Here is a 20667-nt window from a genome sequence, read left to right on the forward strand (position 1 = left end):
TAACAGTGTTCATATCTTGCAATTGCACAGAAGTCAAATTAGCCTAAACCTTCAACATCATACATTGAGTACAGCATGCATGTTTCTGACATACATACAGACTGAATGCATCAGAAAACAGTGAGGAATTAATTACACCTGCATGACTTCAAATCACAGACCTATTTGGGCCTGTAAAGTAAGGATGTAAATGGCAACACACTGTACATTCAGGTAAGAGAAACATAAATCCTCCAGACATGCAGAATTTAGACCCATGGTACCAAAAAAATAAATCTCAATTGTTTCCTATCATGCAATTTTTCTAAATTAGGAAACAAAAGAAGGGACTCTAAATTTAAAGCCCTGCCATCTCCACCCAACTTGCTAGAAGTTCAAAAATCAGAGTGGAACACACCAACCTGCCTACAAGATTGTAATTTTTAGTATTAAACACTCAGTCATGCTCAGTACATAGTTCTTTGGGCTGGTAACTGACCACAAAAACCCAGAAGTTCACTTACATTTATTACTATTGGCTCTATTCAAGAGACATTTATTTTTATTAAATTATTTGTGCAAACAGATCTAAGATTAGCAAAATTAAAGTCTGCAACCCAATATGATGTACAGTCTAGCACTGAAAACCATTTAATCTTTTGTTGCCATACACGTGGGGTTGAGACAACTTACTTGGCTAAAACAGGAGGCATCCTTGAAAGGTAAAGTATCTTTAGACTGAAGTTGGCTGCTAACTTCTGGTTTAAATGTTACTGGAGCAAAACTATGTCTATCTGCAAATATCATACAGACAAACTGTTCACTAACAAGTGAAAATGAAAGCTTTACTAGCATAAAAACTATGCAAACAGACTGCACCCTGCATAGAACAGAACCTTACTTTATGGGCTATGGTGCCAATCTGGACAGAGCATCAGAGAAAGGAGCTAGAGTGTGAGGCTGACCCATAAACACTGCATTTAAATCCTTAAAAGAAACAACGCACCACCACCACAACTCTAGTAAAGCTTAAATTTAACTCGCTCACTTTCCTCGTTTCAATCCGGAACACAAACTGCTCGAGGACATAAGGACCTAATCATATAATTTTTATTGAGAGATCAGAGCTGGGGCTTAATTTTTGGCGTTCTTTCATGTTCATAAAATACAGGAACAAACATTTTAATTGCAAGCTAGGTCACCACACATATCAATTGTAATTCAAGCAGTAAGATCTTTACTAGAAAGAATTACAGTTTTTCTGTCTAGGTGTGCAATGAAAAAAGGGGAAGTGTTATTTTGAAATGTATGTAGTCATATCACTTTTCAGAAAGATACCTCAAGTATTTCTTCATATTTTTTCACAGTTCTTTTCAGATCATCATCTTTTTCAGCAATTTTTTTATGAAGCTGGGTTGTCTCTATGTGATGATTTTCTATCAATTCAGTTTCTACCTCCTGGGCTTTACCTACAGAAAAAGAGAATCAAGCAATATAAAAAAAAGCATATTTATGTTGTTAAATTATGTCACCACAGTATTAAAAAAAGCTTAAAGACAACTGTGGAAGGCATCTATAAGGAAATCTTGGCAAGAAAATTCATTTTTCCATACTGTCAGTGATAATCATGTCACTTGATCCTAATATGTATGAAGTTTGTTGCCTGCAGTTTGGTATCCAGAGCAATTTTTTCCTACCTGATGCTGGAACTTTTCTCTGAAAGTTAAGATCACAACCATTATTTATCAACTAATTCTATCTCCTACTGTATCTAGAGAAGTGATTGAAACATCTGCAAATCTTCAGAAATTCCTCACTTGTAGGGGTACTTCCAGTAACCGTGGAGTCAAAAGATACTTTCTGCTCACTCCTCCAACCTCCAACTTACACCATGAATGGCAAAAGATGGACGAAGAAGAGAAGCTGAAATATGCTGTACTCTAGTTATAACCACATGGTATAGCAATCACACATCATATCCAGTTGGTACCTCTTAGCACTTACAGTGAATGAAGACGGCAAGACGCAGCTAAGAAAATGCAATTCTGATTCCCAGATGGATCTAAGTTTCCCTAAAAGGCACCCTTCAGTGCCATATATTCAGCAATGGACTGTTAAAGGTTTGTACTGCTGAAGCCAAAGTAGTATTGCAATGAAAACTTACCAATGTGCTTTCACCTCTAAAACCTTACTCTCTTTTTTTTTTTTTTTTCTTTTGCACATATGACAAAAAGATAGGTACTTATGGCTACCATGGGTAACTTTTGCCATGACAGATGCAAACAGACAGAGTGCTAGATCAGGGATCCATCCTGCAGGGTAAGGAAGAACAGCTAGGTTTGTGTTTTCCTAATTGTGCTACAATTCACATTTATATGTAATTTCCTGAGCAAGAGAAGTTCTTTTCCTGAGTTCTCTAGGCAGTCATAAAACACGTTATCTTTATCAGAGCCCCAGTTAAAACCCCTTTCCCAAAACATCTGAAGATTTAGTTTTCTGACTATTTTACTGATTACAGTTATATTAGTATTTCACTTACCGATGGTCTCTTTTACTGCTGTTTCCAATTCTCGTTCTTTTTGAGCCAGCTGAGTATTGAACTCTCTCATTAACTGCTTTAAGGTGGAGTTGTGCTTTAACTCAATGTCTTCTTGTTCACATCTGTACAAAAAATGTCAAAAAAATACAGTGAGGAAATAAAATGTTTAAAGAGAGTGCGAAAACAGTTTAGCAAGGTAGGAGATGTGGGAATATCTCCAAAACTATTTTAGAATGGGATGGTTTTGAATTACGTGAATTCTGTGGGATTCAGGGAGGCTTTTTGTTCCCATCCTATTGAATTCACCTTGAAGGCACAGGTGTTTCATTTAAGAAACAACCCAGAACCAAACCCTTCCAAAAGATACGGAGTTCTGGCTGAGGAAGATGATGAACTGGAATTAAAGAATTTCTAGGGAATTCCTTGCTTGAGAAACCATTAGAGTCCTGAGCAGTATACTGCATTTTTGTGCAGTACATATGAACAATTCTTCATATCATTTGAACATGAAGCTCTCAGTACTAAGTTTTAATAAGATTTGTTTCCTGTTTGAGGAAAATAGAACTGTATTTTATGTTCTGTCAGTGCTGAAAATGACCATCACTAAAACAAATCAAAAGGGGTATTAATTTGCCAAAAGACAAACCACTTTTTAAACTGATGACTCAAATAGTGTTTTATATGTTCATGAAGTGCTACTTTCAAGTAGCTCTTTTCTTGCTGTTTCTCAAAGTCTATTTAGAAAAATGACAGGAAAATACCAGTCATTATTTCATTGTTACAAATTGAGCTTTAAGAAGTATTCTTGAGGTTTTAGTGGTTAAAGATAAAGCAAAGAAATGGTAACAAGACCAGGAACAAAGAAGTTACCTGATTTTCTGCTCCATTTCTTCTAAGGACTCCTTCTTTACTAGGTCAAGTTCCTGCTGATGTTCTTTTCGCAGAGTACGTAAGTCTTTTTGAAGATTATTCACTTCTTTGCGAAGTTTCTGTTTCTCCCTTTCAGTCTCTTCCAGTTTAGTCTGCAAGTCCTTCTGCTGGTTCTGCATATCACCTAGTAACTTCTGCAGCTCCAAACCAGATTTAGCCTTTTCTTCAGCATTTTCCTCAAAAGCTTTCAGACTGTCATTTCTTTCATCTAACTGTTGCTGTAAACTCTTTAGCCTTTCTTCGTATCTCAAACTCATATCTTCCATCTCAGTCTTATGCACTTCATTTTCCTTCACTAGATTATTTTCCAACTCTTTTATCTTCTGTTCTAAAGATTGACTAACTGCCTCCTTTTCCTGCAATTTTTTCTGGAAATCTCCAATTACATTCTCCATATCAAGATGTTTTTGTTCTTTAGCTTTTAATTCTTCCCTACTGCTTGCTAAATCACCACCACAACGAGCATGCTCATCTGCTAACAATGAGTATTTTTTGGTTTGCTCCTCAAGTTCTTTCCTGAGGCTTTCAGTCCTACTCTGCTCCTCCTGATGGCTCTTCTCAGCACATTCTAGTTTTTTAAGGAGTTCTTCCTGTTTGTTTTGCAGTTCTAGGCAAGAGTCCTTACTCTCTCGTTGTTCCTTTTCGTACTTCTGCAACAGTTCATCTTTTTCAGTTAAGCCCTTCTGTAACACATGCATTTTCTCTTCATATGTCTGTCGGACACTCTCAAGCATGTTATTTTTTTCTTGTTCTACAGCAGCTTTTACACTCTCTACTTTTTGTAGCATTTCTTTCTCTAATTCTGTGGAATCTCTTGTTGACTTAATTTTTTCTTCTAAGGACTCAATTTTGGCCTCTCTCTCCTGTACTTTTTGTTCCAAGTCTCTTAACTGATTTTCTCTATCTTGCTTAAACTGCTGTTCCTTTTCTTCCATCTGAGACATCAATTGCTTTTTAATAGAACCGATTTTTTGCTCCGCCTTCTTTTTCAGATCTGCCAGCTTAGTGCTGTTCTCTGCATTCAGTCTCTCTTCTAATTCTTTCAGTTCTTCCTCTTTGCTTTTAAGTATTGCTGACTTAATTTGATCAAATTCCCTCTCCTTTGCTTCAAATTCAGCTGTCAGTGAACCTATTTGCTTTTCAAGATTAAGCACTTTTTCTTCAGCCTCCTTAAATCTATTGTCCTTTTCAAAAGCCACCTTCTCTGCCTGCTGGAGTTGCCAAGCTATCTCTTTTTGCTCTGTGTCTTTTTGTTCATTATACTTTTTAAGTTCCTCCATCAAGGAATCATTTTCTGAAGTTTTCTGAGCAATGTGTTCTTCTAGTTCAGCAATTCTTGCTGCTTGGTTTTTTAACTTTGCAGTTAACTCGCTTTCTTGCTCTTCCCTCCTGATTTGCTTTTGTTCCAATTCACTTTTTAAACTACTGAGATTCTTGCTTTGTTTAGCCAGCTGCTCCTTCAGTTTATTTAGTTCTTCATCTTTTTTATTGGCTTCAGTATTGCTTAATTCAAGTTTGCTCTGTAAATCTTTAATAGTATCATGATTTTGTGTAAACCTGGTTTGTGCTTTCGTCTTCCACTCTGACAGCTTGGTTGTGCAACGATCTAACTGCTCAAGAGCTGATGCTTTTTCTTGACTCAGCGACTCAACTCTGGACGATAACTCCTCTACCTGGTTTAACAACTGCAACCGATCCTCCTGATGTTGCTTGCTTAACAGAGACATGGCGGCTTCCTTCTCCGTTAAACTTACCGTGCTTTCAAGTTGAACATTAAGGTCATTAATTGTTTTGTTGAGAGCAGAGATCTCAGACTCTTTTTCCTGGAGTTCCTCCCTCATTGAGGTGACAGCATTGATATTTTCAGATAACTTTTTCCTCAGTTGTGTTATGCAAGTTTCTTTTTCTGATGCTGCTTGCTGCTGATGCCCTCCCTCTTTCTGCAATTGTTCCTTTTCTGTTACAAGTCCTTCAATGTCAGCTCTCATGGACATAATTAAATTGTCCTTCTCTTGCAGCTGCTGCATTGACTTTTGCAAAGAAGTACTTGCAGCGGAGTGATGCTCTGTTACTTTTCTAAGCTGAGCTTCTAGTTCAGGAATCTTACTCATTTTACTTAATACTGCTTCTTTAACTTTTGCAGTTTGGCGCTCACAATCTGCAATTTTGCATGTTACTATGCCAATTTTTTCATTACATTTTTCAATTAATTCACTGCTTTTTGTTTGCAATAAAGCTTCAGCATTCTTCCAATAAGCATCTAACTGGGCTGCAAGTTCTCCTGACCGCCTTTTAAACTCAGTTTCTTTTAGCTGAATTGCCTCTATTTTTTTCTCATAATTTTCATGATCTTTATACTGAGAAGACTGCACAGTTTGGAGTTTCTCTTCAAGTGTTTTCAGTGTATCAGCCAGCTCAGTAATTTTGGCTTTGTCCTTTTCTTCAATTGCTTTCTGTTTACTGAGCTGTTCCTCAAGTCCTGACTGCTCCTTCAGGGACTGATTAAGATCACTTTCCAATTTTCTTAACTGTGTTTTCAGGTCACTTTCCATGTCTGACAAAGCATTCACCTTAGCCACCGATTGCCTTAGTTGTTCTTGCAATTCCTTCAGGGACTCCTCCCTTTTCACCTGTTCTTCCTTCAGTCGGGTTATTTCTGTTCTGGAGCCCTCCTTCTCAGCATTGAAGGTGGCAAGTTTCAGTTTCAGGTCTCCAACTTCCTGCTCTTTCTCTTGCAGTTCCATTTCGTGTTTTTCCTGGAGCTCTTCAACCTGCTGATTGAGTTTCTTTTCCCAGCTCTGGGTAATTTCTTCCAGCTCCCTCCTATGAGCTTCAGCAAGACTCTCTAGTTGCTCCTTCTGATTAGATTCCAGTTTTAACACGGCATCATTAATTCCAGCTGAGCTGGCATGTGCCATTTCCAACATTTTAGCATTGAATTCGGTCTCTTTCTGACTGAACTCCAACTGCTTGTTTTCAAGCTCTTTTTTTAATTTAGCTTCCTGCTCAGCAAGTTTGTTTTTGAAAGTTTCCTGCATATCTTTTGATTTCTGTTTAATTTTCTCCATTTTGTTCTCCTGACGTTTCAGTTTACTTTCATATTTTCCTTGTAAAGCACTAATTCTGTCCTCTGAGGAGAGCAGTTTCTGTTTAAGCTCTTCCATTTGCTTGTTCTGCAACTTCTTCATGTCTTCAATTTCATTTTCCTTCTCAGTTAGACTTGCCTTTGTCTCATCAGCCTCTCTTTGTAGATCCTTCAGTTGACATTCATATTGTTGTGTTAGAGAGGTTACTTTTTGTGTATTTTCATTGCTTTGCTCTTGCAAACGCTGCTTCAGGCCACGTACCTGAGAGATGTATGCTTCTAACTCGTTCTTGACTTCATTCAGCTGGGATTCAGTTCTTTCTAGCTGCTCACTGAGTTGCAATTTTTCACCTTCAAGATCTGTCAGCTTTTGCTGCAGCTTTGTTAATTCCACTTCATAAATCTTTGCCTGCTCATTAGAAGTACTCCGATGAGGCTCTGAAAGCTCCTCAAGCTTTGCAGACACCTGGACAAGTTCAGCTTCAGATCTTTCTGCAGATTCCTTCAGTTTCTGTTCATGTGCTTTTAGTTCCTCCAGATGTCTGTCTTTCTCCTCTAATGATTGCTTGAGTTTGTTGAGTTCCTCTTTGAGTACCTTCTCAACACCTTGAATAGACATTTCATGCTGTTTTAACATCATTTCAACCTCTTCGTTGTGCCGTTTCCTCTCTTCTTCCAACCTTCCTTCCAATTCTTGCTTTGCTTCACACACTTTACTATTCAATTCTAAGAGCTCTTGTTCTAAATCATGACGTATTTTTAGTGCTTCTGATAGCTCAGAAGAAAGTGCTTCTAATTCTGTTTGTTTCACATCAAGTTTTTCTAATGTTTTTTCATTCATCTCTTCTATGTGTGCACGGAAAACTGTTTCTTTCTCTTTCAAAATTGTATCTATCTCTTGTTCTTTTTTCTCTCTCATTTTTTCTATTTCAGTTACTTGTTGTTGCTTTAAGATCTGAAGTTTTTCTGTCCAAAGCTTTTCCTGCTGCTGTTTCATGTTCTCCAATTCTTTCTTGTGTTTTTCAACTATATCACTGATTTCCTTATTGTGCTGCCTTTTTTCAGACTCCATCAGAGTACTCAATTCCTCTGATTGCTTTCTGTCATCTTGTGAATACTTTGCAAGAGAGCTTTCCAGTTCAAGAATCCTCTGTTAGAGAGTACAATTTTAAAAGAATATGAATATTCAAAAGGTAACAAGTTAATTACTTTTTAAATATCTCACCAGGTTCACATAACTACAAGTCACTTATTCCATTATTTTTAGTGAGTATCAACTTTTTAGATAAGCCTTTCATTCATCTAGTCTGTTCTCAACTTTGCTTCCAAAGTTGAGTTTTCTTCATCAGGAGAACTAACAGTGAGTTAGTTATTTAATAAAAATTTTTCTATTTCACTGCAGTGAAAATAGATACAATAAAACTTGGAAAGAATTTAACTAATTCAAATAAAATAATTCACATTATATTTATGAGACATACATTCGCATTTTCTTATTAAGCTAAAATACCAATATATAGGATGAAAGATATCAGGAGTGTACACGAGTATTATGGAGCTTTGTACGTACCTGCTGATTTATCTTAATTCCACCTCTCATAGAAATGCTGCTGTAAAGTTAAAACACTTCTATAGACAAAACTTCTGAGCTAATATTTGAGAGTGGTGGAATAATGTACAAACTTGCATTAGCAGATAATACAATCTTACCCATTACATAAAGCAAAGGACACTTCAAAAATTTAAGCAAAGTTTTTACTTACTTGAGTATCCTTATAAGTGTTTGTATGGTAGCAGCACCCAGAACTTAAACAGTTTAAAGTTTAACACTCCTGTATAACATACATAAAAATTATGTAGATGGATACCAATTCATATTCCATGCCATGATACAAAGTGAATGTATTTCTATATTTTGCTATCTAATCTTGTAAAAATCTAGGGGCTGCAGCATACCATGGCAATACATTAAATTTCTGTCACTACAATAAGCATTGTGAGATTAAAGCGATCCAATCACAATAAATCCACAGTATTTGTAAACCTGTCACAATTAAATATATACTGAAAGGAATTCTTGCAAACATTTACCCTTTTGGAATCTTTACTCACAGTTCTAAAAGTCTCTACTTCTTGATGCATCTTCTGAACTTTCTTGTCACACTCTGACTGTATTGCTTTCTTCTGCAGCTCTAATTCTTCTAAGGCTAGGGATTCTTGTTGCTCTTGTTCTTGAAGGGTTTTTAAACACTCACTCTGATTTTTTTCCTGTATCAAAAATTGTGATTAAAACAATTAATATAGTCATCACACCTTCAAAAACCGTATAACAGGGTATTTACAAACCAGTTAATAGGAGTCATACACTAACAACCTGTATTTTCTACACACACACAGAGTTTGTATTTCATCTGTGAAAACAAAATTGTTATAAAACCACTTCCGTTTTCTCTTCTTGGGAACCATTTGTCTTCTAGTTCTCTTTGTATGGAAAACATAATGCAATCCAGCCTTTCATTTTGGTTTGTTTACCACGATTAATTGAGAGTACCACCTTAGAGGAATAAAGATCTGTCCTCACTTGATTCCACTGCTACTGTATTTTTAAGCTTCTATTCCTTATAATTAAAAAAATAGAATGAGAACCAGGTAGAAAAATATAGTCAGGAAGGGACTGTCAAAGTCCCTCAGTCCTAGTCACCAGCCATGACGTAGGAGCACAAAAGAGAATCTACTATTTGTTAGGTAAAATTACATGATGATCTAAAGTGGATTACAGCTTATGAAAAAGAGCAAAGAATCCCAGTGATTCCTCCCAGCCTGACCTAAAAGAAAATTCTTTTCTGAGGTCAAACACTATGAATAGTTAAGCCTGTTCACACAGCACAACGCAACCAGACATAAAGATACCAACACTTTTCAAATAATAGCCTCGTTCTTTGTACCTCTTTTACTTCAGTTGCTGTGGCTAATTGCCAATGATCCGGAGGAAGACATTAAAAAAACAAGTCTAACAAAAAGAGTTTTCAAAAAAAGAAGTCTTTCCCACAAGATGCAGCTGTTAGTGAACAGTGATAGTGATTAATTATCATTATTCAGTCTGGATCATTGCAGCTGCTTTCCTTTCATGTTGCCTAAGTCTCTGAGGTCTTTGACTTTTGGAGGACACTCATATCTTTGAGTGCAGAAGGTCTCTCACTGTGGAATAGGGTCAGATTAACACTTCTAGTCCCACCTCACACTTAAAGAAATGTCTTTCTACACATTTTAGGGATACTTACAAGAGCTGCCTTCATCTTCTCCTGGAATGCCTTTTCTTGGGCCTGTAATCTCTCATTTAGCTCCTGATCTTTGGTAGCCATTTCTTTTTTATGGAATTTTTCTAGTTCAGCAACACGCTCCTCTGAAGACTTCTGTGAATCAAAGTCAGAAAAAAATAATTTCAAAATATTAAATAACAAAGCTCTTTGTATTATTTCTTAATAAAAAAAGTAGTGCAACAGAGAGGGGAAACCAGAACCATCTCTTTGCTCCCTTTGAATAAGTAACAATCCAGAACCATCTCCTTGCTCCCTTTGAATAAGTAACAATCACTTGGAGCGCTTAATATTAAGCCCTGACAGTTCTTATTTTCAAGCTTGAAGTTATCCATCTTCCTTCTCAAGTCTTTCACAGTTCTACTAAAAGAAACACCACATCTTCTAAAGACTCTTTTACCAAGGTGAACTTAGTGATTTCAGTTTTAGTTCAAATGTGATAATAAATTGGAAAAGGAACTTCTGTCTGTAGCTTTCCCTGTATTCTTGTTATTTCATGAGCCAGAAAGCATCAAGTGGTGATACTCTATGTAGACAGCTATCTACAACCTACACACGTGCTTTAAGAATAATGTAATGCAAGTCAGTCATCCTGCTAAAGCATCAGTGTATTCTCTTAGAAAAATTAATAATGTAACAAATGTCAACACAAGAACTGCAATTTAAAGGTGTTCAAGTTTACAGCTTTGCAAGGCGTATGCATTACTCCTGCGATTCCTACCTGAATATGCCAAATGAAGCAATTTTTAGCAATTCTTAACTAGCAAACAGTTTGGCAACAAGTTCTTAAACATTTACACATACTGGGCTAGGATAATCATTAAAAGTACCGAGTACTAAACCCCAATATCCTGGTGGAGATATGTGAGCCACTGCCATTAATGTCTCCCTCTAAAGTCTCAAGTGTACTTCTAGTAAATAATTTTATTAGATACTGTGAAACAAAAAGTAATACTGTTCATTTTTACATGCCTCTAATATACTGATTTTAAACTGTCAGAGAAAAAAAATCCATACAGGGAATTTTCTATTTTGTCTTAAGTAAATCTTTAATCCCAGAAATTAATTTTTACAGAACTTATTAAATAGCAAAAATTCTGTAACAAAGTTCTGATATACTAATGTATTCTACAACTATAGTTTAAATGTAATTGAATGATTAGATTAAAAGCCAATAATATAGGGTGAGTTTCAGCTTTTACCTTCATAATCTCAACCACCTCTTGTTTCACTCTGGTTAACTCCCGTTGAAGATTTACCCTCTCTTCCTCACTTGCCTTTTCTACTGCTTTGATTTTTTCATCCATTTCTGCCTGCAATTTCTTCCGGGCTTCCTCTGTCTTTTGGGCAATACTCAGAGCCCTCTCAAGCTCTTCAAAAGCTGCAAAGGAAAAAAAAGTACATGATAGTGGAGAAATATCTATGGCCCTTGACAGAAGAACAGAGTTCTCAGTAACTGTAAATTACACAAGTAACAGTAGAATGAACTTAGGAATCCATCAAGAATTCACATGGGTTTATTATCTAGAAAGGAAAGAGAACTGACAAATAGCTGTGAATGTCTTCTAATACATTCTTTAGCTTCTATTTCTTCCCCTAAAATCACTATAAAATACAGAAATGATACAAATAAACTATGGCTCCTCTTCTGGCTATATGTGCTGAATAACTTTGAAGAAGAGGAAAAAAGCTGCATGAGGAAAAGGCAATTCACAAGTTGTTCTTCCACTAAAACAAGTAGATGGAAGGATAACAGGAATGATTGCTATGCAAGTCATTTTTTTTTACTGAATCATGAAAAGGTTCTTCCTGAATAGGACATTGAAGTATAATACCAGGCACTTTATTTACTTAAGAGTTGTTAATTTATTTACCTAAGAGTTGTACATGTTCAAACTATACAACCTAGATAATCATCTCTTTAAACTGTGGGTTTGGTGGAGTCTATACAAATGGCTCTGCTAATGTCATTATTTCACTATTCACTTTTAATGTAAACTACTATCAGTGCAATTCAGAGATACTGGAAAAATGCTTGTGTGTTAAGAAGACTGTCTAACTTTGCAAATAAAATATAAGGAAAAAATACTAAGATTTGCTCCTAGAAAACTTGAGTATCTGTAAGATGTTTCAAAAGAACACTCAAGCTGCAGTGATGAAATTTATTTACATTTGCATAAGATGCACAAGTCTGCTGAAACACATTTTAATTTACAAATAGGAAGCAATAATTCCCCAGCTTCTTCCCAAGCTAAGGCAAAGTATTCTAACATACTTCATTCACTTCACAGATAATCATTTATACATAAAAAGAAAGCAAATAAATTCCTGTGTTGTGAGCTGTTTTATTATTAATGTTATTATTATTATTCAATACCAGTATCTGAGTTCCTCACTGAAACTGATAGCAGAATCTATATAGAATTACACATGACTAGAATCTGATCACAGTTAGGGAAATCTCTTTTCCTGAATAGATGATGAATGTGGAAAACCCCTGCTGCATATCAAAGGAAAATTCAGTCTCAGAACAATCTACTATATGGTTAATTTTTTGCATAAACAACTTTGGCAAAACACCTCTGTAAAATTCAGAATCACAGTGCCAATATCAAGGCTATAATTTATCAGAGCACAAAAAACCTAAAAGTATATTATTCTACTATACCCTAGACTACTTGGATACTATTCTGGGAGCAGACAGAACAAAATTATTTTTATAGTGTTATTTAGTATGCTAAGCTTTCTTCCACTTAGTTCTGTCCCAAAAAGAAAATCATAAAAGACACACACCCCTCTAGTTTCCTTGATTCACCATTACTTAGTAGGCATTCACAGCAATTCTTGTAATCCTTGCTTTTTTGAAACTATCTTTAATAACATTCAGGCATGAGTTGGAGAAGTGAGTAATAATTTCCATTCCACATCTTCTGATAACATTCAAAACTGAAGCTTTTAACCATAATCTATACTTTGGAGGCAATGGTGCAAATATGTTTTCAACTAACTTAATTCTATAAAATTGCATTCGCCTAAATTCTGACCTTTTCCAGAATTTTCTGCTGTTTTCTGAGGAAGCCCTTCTCTGACTACTCACAGCAACAACCATATTTTAGGGCACAACAGGGTTGTTACTGACCCTGGCAATACCAAAGCACATCATTGTATCCACTTTTCCACTCCCGGTTCTACTTAAATAATAAATACTAAAACTGATTACAAAAAATGAAGAGCACTAGAGATTATTTCAAACAGCAAAACAGTCTAAAACGTAATGCAAGCATGCACGAGGCTTACAGCTCCTTACTTTCCAAGCACAGCTCTTCACAGTCCCCATCAAGGCATTTGCCACCTGGGACCAGCAGGACTCAAGTCCTCCCCCCTCACCGGCCCGGGCACAACTCAGTTATGAACACAGCCTGCGCAAGTGCGTTTGGAGAATGGCACTGATGTCCCTGATGCTCCACTCAGCCCTAACAAAAGCACACACAGCCAGCAAAATGGGCCAAGTCCTTCAGTATTACAGCATCATAAATGGCTTTAAAAAAAAAAACAAAACCCAACCCTACAGACCTTTACAAAGTATAGCTTGAATATAAAGCCTGCAAGTAAAAGCTTAAGTTATTTCACTTTTCCATACATGTTTTCTGATTCTTCTTCTGCGCAACATATACTTTGTTTTCATTTGAGAAACCTGTTACTGCTGCAAAAGGGAAGAGGATGCATTTGCCATAGCCCACAAATCCGCCAAAGAGAAGATCTAGGTTCACACTAGGATTGACTACTGATACGTAATAGCTGAGCAGCATGCAGTACGAGAGCTGCATCACCATCAGAGCAAGCAGGATGCTAATATAAAAGCTAGATAAAAGCTGATGGATAAAACGCCAAGAGGGTATGAAAGCACAAAGAAGCAACACTTCACAGAAACACACTTAGCTCTCTAAAAGTTAAATTATATGTATCTCAGGCACTTTTAGCACTTAAGCAAAACACCATTTTTATTCGAAGTAGCTAATTCTAGTGGAGCATGACACAACCAAGTTTCAAACCAGCAGAGGGCTAAACTATCATCAAGTAGACAGAACATAGTCTGAATTATTATTATTATTGTTATTTTTAATCTATGGGAGATTTTCATTCTACTGTGGATAAAAACCTGGAATAAAAGTCCGTGGTTTTATCCAAATACATCTATTCTGAATGCAAAGAGTAAAGCTACTACCTGTGTTCTTCCCCAACCAGCAGAGCTACTATTGAGGGAAGATCTTTTAACCAAGGTACTGGTTAAGTGAAGTCTCACAAAGGCACAGTGGCATATCAGAAATGGTAATAAGCACACCAACAGAGTCTCAGGTGAGCCTTGCAAAATCCCATTCTTGTGACCAAGCCAGACAAACCAGAAACCTTCTTGTGCAGTATATAAATTAGACAAAAGGAGCCTCAGCAGAGTTTAAGAAGTGAAAGGTTGCAAAACTGATTGATATAAAACGTGTGCTGGAGAGCTGACTGCTTTACATATGCTACTCCGAAATACCAGTCTCTGTTCCCTTCACCTTGCCTCTCCTACCCAGTGCAACACCAGTCCGTGCTGCAAAGACTTCTTGCTTACTCTCCCGGTGCTGCAGACGTGTTACCTTCAGCTATAGTGCCATCTACTGCTGAGAATTGTGAAGAAAGCACTGAACAGGATGGCAAAGGAGGGATTCACGTGTTTTCTTACAGAAGTCTGAGAGCAGGCATCTTGTCAAAAAGTTTGAGAAACAAAGGTTGAATTCATTTCCTATAGTTGATTTGTGCATCTAGGCAGGATTTTAAATGCACAGTCCAAGCTTTTTGTTTCTCTGTAGAAAGGTGCAAAGCATATGTTAATTAAGCTTGCAAAAGCAATGTCCCCTACAAAGAACAGCAACGTTAAGCAAAATGAATTTGCTTTCTAAAGACTTTTTTTTTTGTTTACTGTACAGAATATAAATAAGTCAATAATCTGTATCCTGAAAAGTCAGAAAGGACTTATGCCAAGTAGTCTCACAAGAAACACACTTCAGTTTACCAGTGAATTTACAAATACTATAAATAGCTTTGTTGAAGTAAAATGTAAATATTCTATGTACATTGCAAAGCATTAAAAAAAAAATCAGTTGCAGTTACTTCAAGTAAAAGTGCCTGAGAAGCACAGAATTTACTTTTTAGAGCCCAGTTCAAGCACCCAATGTGTGATGTAAGAAAAAAGAGCCCTTACCCCAGTCCTGTTCATACAAGGCTTGGGAAAGGCACCATGATTCACTTATTGGCATGTGTGGATGCACAAAAACAAGATGCTCTGTGAGATTTCAACATAATGTACCTCTAACTACAAAAAAAATGAACTTCAACTGGGGAGACCAAGTTACAGTTTACACAACACGCACAAAATAAGCATACATATCTTTTCACTATTTCAGTACACAGAAGTGCATGAACATTAAATCAAACACTGGAGCATTTCACTAAAGTCACTGAATTACAAAGAAAAAAGCCAGACACGTAACTCTAAGCAAGTTAAACACATGAAGTGGAAAAATATACCACTTTTTAGCCTATGATATAGCACTATGAAAGCAAATTCCAAGTATAAGTGTATTAAGCTTATCCATATTTTGCCATAACGTAAATGAAATTAACATTTCTACAAATACAATATTCCATTAAGTCAATTCTTCACTCTCATGATATAGAAAAAGAGAAGTCTAGAACTAAAAGTCATCTCACATTAACTATCCAAGAAACAGAACTTTAAACATGTTGACCTAAAAAACATGAAACTGCCAAATTCTTAAAACTCGTACAGCTCAAAGGTTGTGACCTACAAGTAATTTCAGGCTCTCCCAATATTGATGATGGTTTTCTCAAATGCCTGAACAGCTTAGTTCAACTGCATTGAACTACACCCCCGTTGCATGTCACAACATTTTTGGAATGCATAAAGCCAAGGAAGTAACAGGAAAACCTAATAAAGGCCACCGTACAATGTTGCCTATCTTAGAAGTAGTATTAAGTAATTTTCCAAGGCTTCCAACATTTCTATGTGCATGCTTAACAGAGTACAAAAATAAATGCACTCAAAGGTAAAGTGGATGCTTACGCACCACAAAAGTTACCAAAAGTACTTTAAAATTTTATTTAAAAGAGAGCATATTTAACACACAAATCTCCCCCTAGAAAAGTGCAGTGTACTCAACACTGTATTCACAAGTGAAATTACTTCTCACTACAGGAGTCAAGTTTTCCAGGTATCCAGAGCATCATCTCTAACCCATTTTCAGCTTCTGGCTATGCAAACCTGAGAAAATTACTGTATTAACCAGGGCATGTAGATATCAGTTCATAATTAAGAGGTTTCTGCTGCTTCAAAAAATGCTGTGTTTCAAACAACTATGACAACAACTTCATATCTACAGAAGTATTAAAATATTCTTCAGCTTTTTTTTTTTTAAATCATGAAGAAAAGCTTCCTTGTCTCCAAGAACCGAACAAAATCCAACTTTAGCAGGACTGACGTACTTGTGAAATACGAATTTCCGTAGCTAAAAAGACACATGCAACCTGAAAGGGTAGGAGAGGAGGGCACCTAATCAAAATATTTGTTACTTTCACAAGATGGATGTTCAAGCTGCTTTTCTGTATTACAGCAGAATGATCTACCCAAACTAATCTTTAAAATTGAAAGTTCTGATCTAAATCTACATAGAGTTAAAATAAACCCCTATGAACTGTATTGTCTGAACTTCTCATCTCTTTTTAGAGAAAGAAAATATGCATAATGTTTTATGCAAACTAACCACATCTGAGCGTCTGCCAAAACAGTGAACTCCTTTAGATGCCTATGAGAGCAAATCAAACTCTTCTAGAATAATTTTGAAAGATATAGTGCAAAACAATTTCACTGTTTAAAAAACAAAGGTGGGGCGGATTGACCTTTTAACTTGGTTTCAAGCAAAAGGAGAACTGCAAGTACACACACTTAATGTTACCTACTTAATGTTACCTAATTCCCATCAAAAGCAAACTACAGCGTGTAATAGTTACATCACCGTTAGGTTCCAAGCCTGAAGCGAAAGGAATCATCACTGCTGTTTCACTAAAAAGAAATCAGAAATGCTTCTGCTATGATTATTGAATGAAAATGCTTATTATGGTTGTAACACATCCTCTTGTTCCTACTTCTTCCCAAGCTCTTGTACACTCACTGCTATGTTTTCTATGTAAAATATTGGTGGCATTATAATGATAATTTATAGACAGGTGCAAGTTTCCCTCCTGAAGTTATACCAGCACAAAACTCTATCAATCTTTTTTCCTACAAATGGGAAAGTACAGCTGTCCTTCAGCAGTTTCCTTCCGAACACCAGCTGAACTGATAACAGAGACAAACCAGTCAAAAACATCCCTAAACTCTGCTGACCAGAAGTGAAGTTAGTAATGATGCTAGCAGGGGTGATATGTAGAGTGTTAGGAAACAGAGCATCTCTTAATATCCATTCCAAACAACAACTGATGAAAGAGTGCAAAAAGACCATGCTGAAGCGTTCTCGTGTTTAAATGTGAAAGCTAATAATCTCCAGAATTTCTTACCAGCTCTTTCAGACTTTTCTTTCTGTTCCTTTAATTCCTCGCCTTTTGTAGTTATTTGTTTGATCCGAGCACGCAGTTGGGCTATCTCCTCCTCCTTCATTTCCAATGTTTCATGCATTTGTCGCTTTGTCTCTGCAATTACCATGCCCTATGGAAAAGGTCCTTGTGATAAAAAGCTAGCAAATAAATAAAACATACAGCTAAAACAATTTCAAGCCAGGACACAATCCTTGTCAGGAATAAACTTTATTCTATTACTACAAGACCAGAGATCATGGTATTTTTCTATGTCAGAAAACAGAAAAAGCCAACAAAAAGAACGTAAGAATAGGGATTATTTTGAAGAGTAGCCAAAATTTATCTAGTGGTGAAAAGAACTCCTCCAGCAACTAAAGACCATCAGAAAACTTCCTCCTTCTGGTACAGATACTTTTCTTCAAAATATGCATTCTGCAAACAAACCAAAACTAAAAGCATTGTAGTGTGTGAGCTTCTCCTTAGAGAACATGCAGATATAATGAGTGTTGGTCATGTTGCTTATTACACCACCAGAAGTTACTCCAAGTACCAAGACTGTGATAAAAAAAACTTTAAGGAACAAAACACTGAGAAACTCTTCATATTCCTAAGACACTACAGTTACTTTTCCTTCACTGGTCATTTTTAAATTCTTTTACATTGCATCTCATCTTCATTAGTGTTGGGGCAGGGGGGCAGCGTTGGTTGGTTGGTTGGTTTTAAAGCTAGCATTGAGGAGCGTATTCAGCAGAATTGCTCCATCCTAAATAACATCATCTTGCAGTATTAAGCATAACCTAACAGACAAATATCCTAAAGTATCTATGCAATAAAATTCTCAGGTAGCTTAAAATATTTGCTCATTAAAACATAAACCAAACAACATCAGGCAACTAAGAACAGCTTCTAATACCAAGAAGCCAGATATTTTGAGTTTTAAACAATAATCTTCAAAAACTACACAGTTTAAAGAAAATTTTTTTTACCTTGTCTTGTTCTAGCTGCTCAATCAAATTCTTTGCATCACGCAGCTGCGTAATCAGTTTAGTCTTCTCAGCCATGTGAAGGTCCTAAAAAAAGACCCCAACCACAAGTTTAAAGCACTGCCATCTGTAAGAAAATACCTTTTTCTGACAAACAGCTTAGGTTTAACTCTTATCCTGCACTATGCCTTGGAGGAAGAGCACAGAACAGAATCCAGGGAAATTAAAGCAGGCAGCTTTGAATTACTTTTAAATCTCCCAGTGCTAGGCTGCTTCATGGCTTCCATAATAATTCAGATATCTGGAGGCTTTGTTAAAGCCTCCACAGTTCTCTCACGGATGTCAGAACTGCTACAGTAAAATGGGCAAGAAACACGTCTACGACACCTGCTCTATTACCTGCATCTCAGCTTACAAAAGGATCTCAGCAATGCAACATAATTCCTCATTACTGGCCTTGTTCTGGAAAAGGTCCTTAATATACTCAACTCTTTCAGAGCTCTTTCTAACTGGGCTACTGCTCAGAGACCAAGACAGAGAAGAGAATCTCATCTCCAGAACTCGAGTGCAGCTACACTTATCACATTTTCATGTTTCCGTTACTATCAGCCACCTTACTTTCACTCCACACTTGGCATTAATGGCCTTAAAAGGAAAATTAAGAAAAATAATTATTTTGCTTTGGGACTGCATTTATGTTATCTTCACTATATCGTACTCTCCACTGTCCTGCCTTTCTGTGTTTTCTGTTCATTTACATAGCTGATGCCTCTTCCACTATGTCTTAAAGGTTTAGCTCTGCTCCACTTTTCTCACTTTCCTTCCTGTCTTTTGTGCTAGGACAGTCTTTTCCTCACGCCAACTTCCCACAGCTACTTTATTTCCAATACCATTTTGATGGTTATTCATACAGTGAGGTTTCACAACCTTCTTTACACCTTTTGAGTAACTGCTCAGTCTGTTCATTCCAGGTAGGTTTCGCACCTTTAACTCCAAAAAAGTACAGGGGCAGTTTGTTCAATGGTCCGCCCTATTAATAAATTTTGGAAATAATGGAGTTCTTACTGTATTTTAGCAGCTACTCATAAAGTTAAGTGCATTTTCCATACCTTCATTTTCTCCAGTTCCTGAAGTCTCTCATCTAACTGTTCTTGAAGTGCCTCTTTCTCGTTGGTTAACTGGGCACAGCGCTCCTTATGAGACTGAAGCATCTCCTTACAACGTTGCAGCAAGTTCTCTTGGCGTTTCACCCTCTGATTAAGAGTTTCTAGTGTTTTAACAGAATCTTCATTACCCCCTACAAGACAACGTACCAACATTCTCAGATGCACACCATTTCCAAAATGGAGATCTCCATTCATCATTTACATTGTAGGTGACTCACAGGTCTCTGAAGTTGTGCAAAGGCTGCAAAACTTCCTAGTGACTACTATAACTGCAAGAAACATGTTATACATACACAAATAGTAAATACAGTCTTTCACCCCAAATTAATTTACAAAACCCCTGTTACTATACAAGCTTCAAAAACAAACTATTATTCAACAAGGTTTTCTATGCAATTAAAAAGTCACCATGATTTAAAAACCTGCCTGCTGCTACTAACAGAACATTCACAAGCAGGAAAAAACACAAAACAAAGCAAATCCCATCTCTCAAGTGCCAAGCACACAGATTCCTGCTTTCCCAGGGCTGGGTAGGATGTTAATTCTAAAATATCCAGGTTGGCAATACTATATTCAGCAGGATAAAGGCCATGTTTAGCGTCTTTTCAAGCTGTACTCCTCTCTGTATAACTAGCACGCTGGGTAGTATTCTACTGTGTGTTCTGCTCTGATGCTCTTGAAGGCTGTAAGAGTACTTGGTATGAAAACAAGATCAGACAAATTCAGAAGTTCAGTCATCAACCATAAGTCTTACACACTACAGTCCAGAAGCAGACTCTAGCACAGGAAACATCTTGAACCCTGATTCTTAGGGACTGGAGACTTACATTATTTCCTAAGCACTACAAAAGACATGATGCTGGATAAGAAAATCTCTGATCTAACCCTTCATACCATCCTAACATACAAAAATCATGGCAGATGCTGAACAAAGATCATTTCAAGATGCCTGTTCACCTCTGTCTGAACCCTGCCTTTTATGAAGGATACCAATAAATGACACGTTCATTATGTATCAGCATTATAATGTTCCTTG

The 20667-nt window shown here is 36.6% G+C and overlaps 1 protein-coding gene across 3 annotated transcripts in view; it reads right to left on the reverse strand.

Annotated features, from left to right (window-relative positions):
• GOLGA4 (golgin A4) overlaps positions 1-20667 on the reverse strand; it is a 73459-nt gene that overhangs the window by 22159 nt on the left and 30633 nt on the right. For all 3 annotated transcript variants that reach the window (XM_075704668.1, XM_075704667.1, XM_075704669.1), the window contains 9 exons: positions 19575-19762; positions 18469-18552; positions 17465-17612; positions 11053-11231; positions 9815-9946; positions 8646-8801; positions 3389-7683; positions 2519-2640; positions 1318-1448 (listed from right to left, as the gene is read on the reverse strand). In XM_075704668.1, coding sequence (XP_075560783.1) covers positions 1318-1448; positions 2519-2640; positions 3389-7683; positions 8646-8801; positions 9815-9946; positions 11053-11231; positions 17465-17612; positions 18469-18552; positions 19575-19762 — 5435 coding nt within the window. The remainder of the gene's footprint in view (positions 1-1317; positions 1449-2518; positions 2641-3388; positions 7684-8645; positions 8802-9814; positions 9947-11052; positions 11232-17464; positions 17613-18468; positions 18553-19574; positions 19763-20667) is intronic.

The sequence above is a fragment of the Pelecanus crispus genome, chromosome 2, assembly GCF_030463565.1.
Source record: "Pelecanus crispus isolate bPelCri1 chromosome 2, bPelCri1.pri, whole genome shotgun sequence".
Taxonomy (NCBI): domain Eukaryota; kingdom Metazoa; phylum Chordata; class Aves; order Pelecaniformes; family Pelecanidae; genus Pelecanus; species Pelecanus crispus.